The sequence below is a fragment of the Amblyomma maculatum genome, chromosome 11, assembly GCF_055883805.1.
Source record: "Amblyomma maculatum isolate TAMU_Amacu chromosome 11, ASM5588380v1, whole genome shotgun sequence".
NCBI classification, from domain to species: domain Eukaryota; kingdom Metazoa; phylum Arthropoda; class Arachnida; order Ixodida; family Ixodidae; genus Amblyomma; species Amblyomma maculatum.
In genome coordinates, this window is record NC_139354.1 from 85011752 (window position 1) to 85023250 (window position 11499).

The 11499-nt window shown below is 44.3% G+C and overlaps 1 protein-coding gene across 1 annotated transcript in view; it reads left to right on the forward strand.

Moving 5' to 3' along the window:
• The window catches only part of LOC146174299 (multidrug resistance-associated protein 1-like), a 40955-nt gene extending 30585 nt beyond the window's left edge, over nucleotides 1-10370 (forward strand). The window contains exons 10-12 of the mRNA XM_084585372.1: nucleotides 819-914; nucleotides 2328-2451; nucleotides 10198-10370. Coding sequence (XP_084441498.1) covers nucleotides 819-914; nucleotides 2328-2451; nucleotides 10198-10370 — 393 coding nt within the window. The remainder of the gene's footprint in view (nucleotides 1-818; nucleotides 915-2327; nucleotides 2452-10197) is intronic.
• Nucleotides 10371-11499: the final 1129 nt, after the last annotated feature.

The window sequence follows — 11499 nt, forward strand, 5'->3', positions numbered from 1 at the left end:
TAGCTGAGCTAGCCTATATAGAATGTAGTACGAAACAAATTTACCAGAGACGGTTTTGTATGTATGGCTCAGATGATGCCACAAACTCAGTTCATGACTTATGTAAAAAACTGAGAACTCACAGGAGTGTAAACACCATGCACACACTGCCCTGTCCGGTAACGAGACTCCCGTGAGTCGCCCGAAGCTTTTCCTTCCGGGGAGACCCGACGAGGCGGTCTTCACGGACAGGGATCACATGGTGGGATACAGAGAAGTTACACAGCACTATCGTTTGCAAAGAGATAGAATTCCCCCTCGGAATAGATGCTTAATCACAAACCAAGGCCATCAGCCGGTGCCGGTTACAAACTAACATATTTCTCTGGTGCTATGTACCCAGGGCAAGTTTCAGAAAAATATGCCAACTGTGAATTTAGAGCCACCTTGGACCATATACTACCAGAATCTTATGTCGCCCGTGAAGGACCACAAAGTCGAAAGATCAATGAAGGCCTTACTACTGAGCTCTGACCCGCAGACACAGCAGCAACTTGTCGGACTGGCCGAAGCCGCCACCGAGAGCCGAGACCTTTCGTTGGTCGTCTAGGCGGATAGCCCTTCATAGCTACCTTGTTTCCGTCGGAAGTGTTCATACCCTATCTTATGTAGTAAGAGAGCCACATCGAAGTTTTTTTATGGTGAGAAGCATTCGTCTCACTTAGCGTACAAATATACACTGGGTGTAAAGTTTATTCTGGCAAAGGAACAGCAAAAAAAAATTCAGGCGAAGTGTATCCTTGTACTCGTGGTCTGACAACGTATCGATTATCCCGCAGGTCGAATACGTGATCTACCGAGACTACCTGAGTCGGTTTGGGCCGGTCATGTTCATCCTGGTTCTTCTGGGCTACGGGGCGTGCCGGTCGTTTGACGTGAGTTTCAGATATGCGGCGCTCAAATCTGTATCCTTGCGCTGGTCACTTCACGATTATGCTGCAATAAAAATTAGTTAGACTAGGGTTTCGCTGCTTTATTAGCTTTAATTTATATAGCACTATATGCTCGTTTCGCTACTGTCAGAAGGTGATCCTGCTCCCTCTTTGATGCAATGTAACAGGGTGAGAATAAAGGTGCATATAAACAGGAGAGAATAAGCGCTTCAAAGGGAAGCGGTCCCCTCAGAATATAATGAAAGATTTCGTGCTGTGTGTTCATCCACACCTAGGGCAAGAAAGGCAGTTAGGCGCAATGCACTTTTCGCAGCCAAGTGGAGTCTGCGCCGTAACCTTTTACGTACGTTACTATGGCAAGGCTGGAATGTTTTTTACGGATTCATGACGGGAGGTCATGAATGCGCGTACACAAGCTTGTGATTTGGAACTGCTACTTTGACCCCTTTACGAGGGGAGACTCGTAGTAAATGTTGTGTGAAGGCTGCTGAATTTCAAGTCTTATATGCTGAGCGTCAACCTTAATAAGTTCTTTGGAGATTGCTTGGCCAATTCAGCACCAGTGTTGTCTTCTGTTGTCACGTCTCGCGACAAAAGCCTTGGAGGGACTTTGTCGGCGCGGTTTCTGGAGGCAAACGTCAAAATGCACTTGTTATTGAGACATTACGCAAGAGCCGGTCGGCTCAATTAGTCTCCAGCAGCTGATAGTGGTTGTTAAGGGTAACCTAAGACGCCTATGATGGTTTTCCTCCGGAATGACAGGTTCGTTATCGCTATCGCAAGCGGAAGTAGATGATAGTGATGCGTGAAGGGCCTCAGACGTGTGCGGTGATAACGTAAATGTCGTCCCAGGATTGAGAATTATGGTCCAAATTTTAAAAATGCTTCCTTGTTCGCTTCACATTATTATTACAGAATATCAACGATGAACACAAGTAAATAATGTTTAAAGAAAAACGGATTTTTTTTTTGTAAAACAATACTATCGTTTTGCATATCCTAATCCGGCCAAGAGTACCTACGAGCTGTAATAGGCACGCTCGTTTGTATATTTCCTTGATCTCTCAATTGTTTTCATCTAAATCATCATCTTAGAAGATTTCGATGCTGGCAAGTTTTGACAAAAATGGAACTGAAATATAGCTGCAGTACTGGCGTCATGCTACAGACTACGCACTTTATTTCGCCCCAAATTGTGTGTAGTATGTGAGCATGCCTATTGAAACTTTTTTCTATTTGATCTTGAATTGAAGTTACTTTCATTTAAGCGGGTTTCACACAATATAAAACGTTCACGACGCGGAGCTAATCTCTTAGAGATTTAATTGTGCTGGAAATGTACATACGTTCATCACAGGATCACTGCGCCGAATTCACGGGCTTTGTTTTCCCCAGGTTTTTGCGGCTGTTTGGATCAGCAGCTGGAGTCAAGACGCCCTTCGCGAGGATGTCACCAACTCTACAGCTGCACGCAGCACTTGGAGGCTAACCGTTTATGGACTGCTGGGAGTCTGCCAGGGTAAGCCTGCCATGTTGTTGGCAGGAGAAGCACTGCTGACTCTAGGAGGAGGGTTTCATTGCAATAACACAGTTGTATGGCCTTGTGTTCACTGCCAACATTGAATTTACAAGATAATTTTAAAGTATGACACGTTTTTTTTTTGTTTTGACCCCCGTAGATTTGTTAATATCGACAATGAATTGTTTTATATCAGACTATCAAAACCGATATCAAGAAAATGCAAAGTTCCTGAGAGCTCTGTTCCAAGCTTTTGGTATTTTTTATCTTTATTATTGGCAACGCCACCATAACCAAATGCAACATTCAACCCTACCCTGAATAGTTTATAACTTAAAACCAAATGACGAGAGGTCAGGATTATTCAGTTCTTAACAGGGTATTCGAAAAACCTTGCCGATTTGTGTGACAGCTGACAGATGTCATTTTGACGCAAATGAAATCTGTGGCAACTGCGCGATCCTAAAAAAAGATTAAATAATCGAATTTGCGTACTCAATTTCGCCCATGCGGTGTTTATGAAGGAATGTAAATAATTAGGTATTACTTTAACTAATCATCTTAGATGCGGCGAATATTCAATAACATTATTTGAACTGATCTCCATAAAATGTTTCTATTTTGACCAATCTCTTTTGTGCTAGCACAAATGTTCTCAAAAGGAACCTCAACAGCCAATAATATATTTTTTTATTGTCATTTCAGCAGAGCAAGTACAGCATCTGCTGCAGGGGCAGAGGCTAAAGGCTGTGGTGCCCGACGTAGGCCTCTGTCCCTCTGCAGTCGACTGAAGTGCAGTCATATTACCGCATAACAGAACGTAAAGTACAAAAAAATGTGCATAAGCAAAACCAACAGAGTCACATGACACTATACGACACCATAGCAGTATATACAACAACAATGTAATGATATCCAACGGAGATCTCCTCCAGCACAACTATACAATTTATAGCTAGTCACTTATAACGAAATAAAGATAATAGAGATAATATACACTGGAACACAACAATGCAAAATAGATCAAATACCAGGTCAGTATACAGTACTAGGACATGTTCTCCAGAAACATGGCCAAGATGATAATCAGTTCCCATATAGAACTCCAGATGTTATCAAGACATCTTTAATGTGCTTTTTAAACTTACCTATACTGGTTTCGAAATTTATTGCATCTTCTAATTTATTAAGAATAACAATCCTTTGGTATGTGAATTTTAGATTTGCAAAGTTCGTTCTTGTTTTTGATGTGCGTCTTTTATTATGTCGGAATGGAAAAACAGGATTTTCTTTCCTGTCGCACACGTGCAGTTTTCGGTGTTTTATGAACATTGCTAGTTTGTAGTAGTAAAGCTGGTCGGCCCTCAACATTTTGTAATTTAAGAACAAAGGAGAAGTTCGTAAAAGCAGCAAAGACCCACAATAATATTCATAGCAACGCATTATTTTCTTCTGTAGTATTATTATCTTATTGTAATTAGTATATGTTGTGGTTCCCCACACCATGATACCATAGAAAAGTTCTCAATAGAAAAGTGTGTCATACAAATGTTGCTTTATCCATAGTGGGGCTATGTGAGCTACTTTGTATAAGCAACCAACTGTTCGTGCCAGTTCATTTATTAAATGGTTCACGTGTGGTGTCGATGATAATTCTTCCTGGAACCACAAGCCTAGGAATATTTGTTCTTTTACCGAAGAAAGGCATTGATCATCAACCTTCAGTGTTATTGTAGTCTGTAATGGTTTATTGACTGGGCGAAATACGATATAGGTTGTATTTTTTTATTTCAGTTCTAGCATATTTTCCTTGAGCCATCGGCGAGGTGCATAAGGTAGTCGTTCACTTTGTGTTTCGAGTATTGTTATATCCTGTGATGCGAAAAAATATTAGTATCATCTGCATACATGATAACTTCTGGTGATTCGGGTATTTTTACGATATCGTTTATATAAGTTAGGAAGAGCAGCGGTCCCAATATTGATCCCTGTGGAACACTCTGAGTTAGTCTTAGTTGTGATGAACTCGAGCCAATTATGGGTACGATCTGACAGCGATCATAAAGATACGAAAAGAAAAGTTGCAGAAAAGTACCGTGTACACCATGCATAGATAATTTCTTTAGTAAGATGCTGTACTGGATAGAATCGAATGCTTTTTTGATATCCAAAAAAAGTCCCACTGTGTATTTTCTATCCTCTATGTTAGAAATTATCCTATCCTTAAAGCCTGCTCGGTAGATTTTCCTTTTCGAAAACCATATTGACTCTGTAATAATGTAGTGCTTATCAAAAAATAATGTTAGTCGGCTATGAATGACACCTTCAAATATTTTTGTTAGCGTTGAGAGCACGGATATAGGGCGATAATTTGCTAGGTTCTCAGTTCCCCCACCTTTATATACTGGAGTGACTCTTGCTATCTTCAATTTTCGTGGAAACACTCCTGTGGATAGCGTAAGATTTATAATATAGGCCAAACAATCAGATATCACTGTAGATATAGACTTCAACTCTATCGGGCCTATGCCATCGATTCTAGGGGCAGCATTATTTTTTAGCTTGTTTATTAAGAGCTCTACTTCGTGGGGAGTTGTTGGATGTATTAAATAGACTCGCGTAACGGTGTTACGTCCGATATTGACTCATCTGCAATGTTCAATGTTGCGCAATTATTCGAGCCAATGGTTATAAAATGCATGTTCATAGCACTGGCGAGATCACTGCCGCGCACGGAATTGGCATCAATTGTAATTTCTGTAATGTTTGGACTGTTATTTTTTCTTCCTTTGAGCGCATTTATTGTATCCCACACCTTTCGCGGCTCCTCCCTTATGCTTTAGAATTTACTATGGAAATATTCTTCCTTGGCTTTCTTCAGATGAGATGTCAGTGCGTTTCGGTATTTTTTAAATTTCATGAGTATAGCTGGATCTCTTCTTTATAAACTCATGATACATTTTATCCTTTAGTTTTATGCCTTATGCCACTGTAAAGGAGTGAAGTCATCCATGGTTTCCGGAATTGTTTGTTTCTGCGAAAAGTGACCTTTTCTTCTGGAAACGCTGCATCATAGGAGGCACGTGACAAGGCTAAAAATATGTCAAAAGCTCTGTCAGCGTCTTTTTGTTTTTAGATTTCCCTCCAATCAACTCTTTCGATTAAGCGTACAAAGTACTGAAGCGTTGCATCAGTGATTTTTCGACGCAGATGAAGCCGCGCATCTGGATCTTTTTTACTTTTCTTTTGGGACACTGCTATAAAGAATAATGGTAAGTGATCGCTCAAGTCTGTTAAGAGCACGCCAGAATGAAATTCATGCCCCTGTAAATTTGTTACGCCTATATCTAGTAATGTTGTACTGTGTGTAATTATTCTTGTTGGCAAGCGTACACTATTTTCAGAATGGTATGAGGAAAACAGCGTTTTTAGCTCATTTGCGTATAGATCATTAGAGGATAGGTCAATGTTTATGTCACCCAGAATTACGCATGAATGCTGCTTTGGGCCAACAAAGCAGAAAAACTTGTCAAGAAATTGGAAAAATGTCTCTTGTGTCCCTGTGGGGGCCGGTACACGACTAAAATGACAAATTTTTCAACTCGTGCTCCTAGGCATTCGATATCTGGTGATTCAAATGAGAAGTCTTGTAATACTTCGTAAGTGAGTGTTTCCTTAAAATAAACTGAAATTCCTCCACCTCTCTTGTGCTCGCGATACACGTGCCGAGGGAAGTAACCGGGGAAGTGTGGCGCATCATCGGGAGCCGTAATCCATGTCTCGGAAAATGCCAAGATATCGTAACTGATTTAAGAAGGATTCGAGGAATGTATTTATATTGTTACGTGGAAACGCGGGACCAAAGTGATGTGCTCACTGACGAATACGACGACCGAGGAACACGGGCACGGCAAAGCGGTGAGAAAGAGGACGACGCTGACAGAGTGGAGACTGCACGGCTACTGAAGTCTCAGCGTCGAGTTCAGCCCATCGCAGTGCTGCTACATTAAGTACATCCCCGTAACATCTTGGTAGAGGTGCGGGGTATTGGAAGGGCGCTTGACTGTGGGCCAGGAGTCAGTGCACAAATGGTGCAGTCTGTGAGAGGGGACAAGGTAGCACAGGGGTTTCTTCCGGCGTTGACAGAGGTCGCAAGCGGCTACATAGCGTTGGACAGAGCGGTAAAGTCCAGGCCAGAAGAAACGCCGGCGCACGCGGTCGTATGTGCGTGAGAGGCCAAGATGACCAGCTGTAGGGGCGTCGTGCATTTGTTCGAGAACGGCAGAGCGTAGGTGTTGGGGAACGACCAGCAAGTGCTCAGCGCCATCAGGTCGCATGTTGCGGCGGTATAGCGTATTTCCATGAAGGAAGAACAGGGCGAGGGAAGAGTCACGGCTGTGTGTGCGGAGGCGGTCGATAAGAGAACTGAGGGTTGGGTCCAACCGCTGTTCGTCGGCTATGTGAGAAAAGTCCGATATAGAGAAGAGACAGGGGTCCGACTCGTGGTCAGTAGAGGAAGGGGGATCGACGGGATAACGGCACAGACAGTCTGCATCCTGGTGGAGCCGACCTGATTTGTATACAACGGAAAAGGTATACTCCTGCAAGCGCAGTGCCCAGCGGCCGAGGCGGCCAGCAGGATCCTTGAGGGAAGAGAGCCAACATAAGGCGTAGTGATCGGTAATTACAGTGAAGGGTCGGCCAAACAAGTAGGGTCTGAATTTTCCAACGGCCCAAACGAGAGCCAGGCACTCCCGTTCCGTAATAGAATAGTTCTGTTCTGCTGATGACAGGAGACGACTGGCGTAGGCAATAACGCAATGTTGGCCGCGTTGTCGCTGTGCAAGAACGGCACCAATCCCGTGGCCACTGGCGTCGGTGCGAAGTTCCGTCGGGGCAGACGAGTTGAAATGGGCCAACACAGGAGGATTGGTGAGAATAGCGATGAGGGTGGAGAATGCGTTAGCCTGCTCTGGTCCCCATGAGAAAGGAACGCCTTTTTTCAGCAGATTCGTGAGAGGACGAGCAACAGCGGCAAAGTTTGGGACGTACCGGCGAAAATAAGAACACAGTCCTATAAAGCTGCGGACATCACGGGGTGAACGGGGACATGGAAACGCACTGACAGCGCGAACTTTGTCGGGATCGGGTTGCACGCCGGTGGCATTCACCAAATGGCCAAGCACTTTAAGTTCGCGGCGACCAAAACTGCACTTCTTTGAGTTCAGTTGAAGTCCGGCACGGCGGAAAGGTGCCAAGATGGAAGAAAGGCGACGAAGATGGCTTTCGAACGAGGGCGAGAAGACAATCACGTCATCCAAGTAACATAGACAAGTCGTCCATTTGAAGCCACGGAGTAAGGAGTCCATCATTCGTTCAAACGTAGCAGAGGCGTTGCAAAGTCCAAAAGGCATAACCTTAAATTGGTAAAGTCCATCGGGTGTGACAAACGCTGTCTTCTCGCGGTCTTGTTCGTCAACAGAGATCTGCCAGTAGCCGATATCATCACCTTTGCTTTTAATTCTTCTAATGTTCAAATGAATTGCGTAAAGTACACTATCCTTATTGCTGTGTCGGTTATTGAATTCTTGGGAGCTGTGACAGCTACACGTTTTGAATTGGAGTGCTGGTGTGTCTACTGGTTTTTCTCATTGCCGCTGTTACGCAGTAATCAGGGCCAAGTCAGCATGACTAGCGATTAGAATAGCCGTTGAACGTTCTTCTTTGCGGGCAAGCATTTCTCCGCCGGAAGTCCAGACAGACATCCAACCACTTTCTTTATTTTTCTCAATGGCGGCAGTAAGCAATACCTTGTTCGCCAGCGTTAGGTGCTCATTCATGAAAATTGGCTCTCCTGTTTTATCACCCAGCAAAGTGCTATCAATTCCCTTTTTCCTACATTTGTTCAGAACGTCGTTTCGCTTGCTCCTGCGCACAAACCACTCGAGTATGTTTTGCACATCAGCCTTCTGCGTGCGAACCCAGTGGCATGCATCGATGTCATCAGTGTCAACCGTTTCGTGAACTCGCCTATCTTTTGAACTACAGTGAAAGGATCGATCCCAGGGCTGACACCTTTTATCTCGAGGTTATTTAACCACTGATACTCCTCAAGGTCTTCGCATTTTCGAGCTAGGCGCTCGTTTTCTGCCTTCAGTTCCTGGTTCTGTTTTACATTTCTTGCATTTCTTGACTGAGCTGCGTTGTTTCGTCGGCTGTGTTTTTCACATCCGTACAAACATCGGTGCAGAATGAAACGCCGTCTTTTGGTTCACGCATTTCTGCCCTGAAGTCGCGTTTAAAATTCTCAAATGCCGTCACCAACTTTTGCAAGGCCTCCATTTCTGTTTCTTCTTCAGACTGTTTCCCAGTATTTGCCATGTTTCCTTTTCCCATATCACCACATCACATAACTCGGGCAGTTTTCAACAGCAGTGCACAATGAGAGAGAAAAAAATAAATATACGCCGACTAGAAACTGCTGTACACAATAATTCCCACCTGAAAAAGCAGAGAACGTTCCCTAGACCAGTGTGCTTGGTGCACTGCCGTCGAACTGCGAAGGAATTCCACCAGTATTAATAATTGGTTCACAGAAAGGGAAAGGGGCAGTATCCGTCACACATGCTCTGTGGACACCTGAACCGCACCGTAAGGGAAGGGAGGAAGGTGGGAGTGAACATGGAAAGACAGAAAGGGGAGCTGTAGTGGAGGGCTGCGGGGAAATTTCGACCACCTGGGGATCTTTAACGTGCGCTGACATCACCAAGCACACGGACGCCACTTCGTTTCGCCTCCATCGAAACGCAGCCGCTGGCAGTCGGGATCGAACCCGGGAACTCCGGCAGAGATAGTCGGGCCTCTTACCACTGGTGAAAGAAAGCAGAGACTATTTTGTACTAGAAACGTGTAGTTACTGTCAGGCGGATAATTCACACTATTTTTTTGTATATCACTTCGGCGACGTGCAATCATTATCGCAGTCGCTACTCATAGTTTCTAGCTCGGAGCACATTTGAACAGGTATTCACTGATCCAAAAATCCTCGGTAGAATTATTCTTCAGGAAACTGATCACTCGAGAGAGGAAGCTTTACGTCGTGCTTTTATGAAAAAGACTGAATGCTTAGAGGGCCGTCTTCTGCCCTTTTAATCTCTGTAAACCAAACCAGACGGTGCAGAAGTTGCCATTGGGCTGTTCAGTTCCAGCGCTTTTTTAAAATTCCATGGTGGTTTTAATAATTGCTTATTCTTTCTCTGTGGCGTCCATCGCAGCGCAATTGTTTTTTATATCTTATCCCTCAATAATTCTTTTTCTGATCCAAACTTTCTCAGGGAAACCAAGAATGAAGTCAAAATCATTGCCCTGCAACTGAGTGTTTGTGAACAAGAAAATGCTGTCTAGAATTTTCAATTTTCGTTAATGGCTTGTGTGAGGAGCCCGAACACAATACTGCGTAGCTAGACAGCAGTGACTCTCAGAAGAGAGTAACGAAGCGGCAAATTGGACGTTGAACAAGGAAGAAGGGATCGTTCAAGGACACCAGCCTTGGACATTAGAGGGCTTTGGTTTTTGCCGAAATTCCCATGATTAGCTCCTCTGTTTCAGGAACAAGTTGAATATTTTGACCCTGAATTCCAGAAGTTTACAGAGACCTGTTCCCGGGTCTCGCATCAGATAATACGGCGCCTTGGTTTTTCCCGTTCATTGCTTATGTATTTTTTCTACATTTATGTATTATTGCAGGCGTGTGCATTTTCTTTGGCACTCTAATCCTGGGACTGCGCTCTCTGGTCGCCTCGAACAGCCTGCACGATGAGACGCTGCAACGTCTCGTCCGAGCACCCATGTCTTTCTTCGACACCACACCCCTGGGACGCATGCTCAACAGGTGCGTCCCGGCTACTCTCCTTCAGTAGGCACGAACACTTGTCAAGCCGACAAGTGCTTTCCGTACTGTGAAAAACTGCGCCGAAATAAACACACCACAAGAAAGACGGGACAAAGGCGCTACTCACAAAGTTGTGAGTAGCGCCTTTGTCCCGTCTTTCTTGTGGTGTGTTTATTTCGGCGCAGTTTTTCACAGTACTAATATGAACCAACTAGCCCAAGAAACGGTATTAATGAAGTGCTTTCCGGGACACCGCTTTTAACATTAGATAGATTTAGCGTACCGCGATCCGCGATCCGCCACCGTGACTCTTTACCGCGCGTGGGCGGGGCGCTCAAGCTGATTGGTCCCGCAGCGGCACGTCTGTGTGCCGAAATCCAGTATGTGACGCCATCTATCGGCACTAAGGAGTGTCTGGGCATGCGCAGTGGAATGCACGGTGGCAGATCACGGTAGCGGATCGCAGATCGCGGTAAGCTAAAACTCTCTGTTAAGGCATCTGCGAATTATTGTCAAGCACTGGAAATTATTTATGAGAGTTATTAGTTTAACTTCCCATTGCATAGGGAAAAAAATGCTTTGAAAGCTTAGGCTTCCCTCGTATCCAGTACTGCCATAAGAAACCAATGCGGTGCATTTTGACAATAATTGAAGCATTGGTTCACTATTTGTGGCCACCGTAATCGCGAATGGCTTAGTTATGCAATGTGTCGCAAAGGCTCGCTGTTAACGTTTTTAGCTGGTTCCAGCAGAACGTTTTGTCTCTTTGTATCAAGGCAGCGCGGAGGGAATAAACGTGGCATTATGAAATATAAAACTCTGCACAGTGCGAAACAGTACTAATCCGTCAGATACCGCTGACTTTTTAAAATGCTACATAGGACAGGTGGATGATCATGTGGATGAATGGTTGCTCAAGCATCCAGCAAGAAGGTTCCGGAGGGGACTGGAATCTTGCATAACATTGTAACAGATGACTCGTGAAATGTCCGCTACGTTTTGCACACGTTTTTGTTCTCGTCTATGTAAAACCCCGTAAGGCGCATGAAATCCTTGAGGCTTGCAGCTAGCAAACTATAACGATGCCTGAACGAGTCTTCTCTCTCTAGCGATCACACCTAAGAAGTTCTTTTTGTCTTTCTAAATGATGTGTAGTT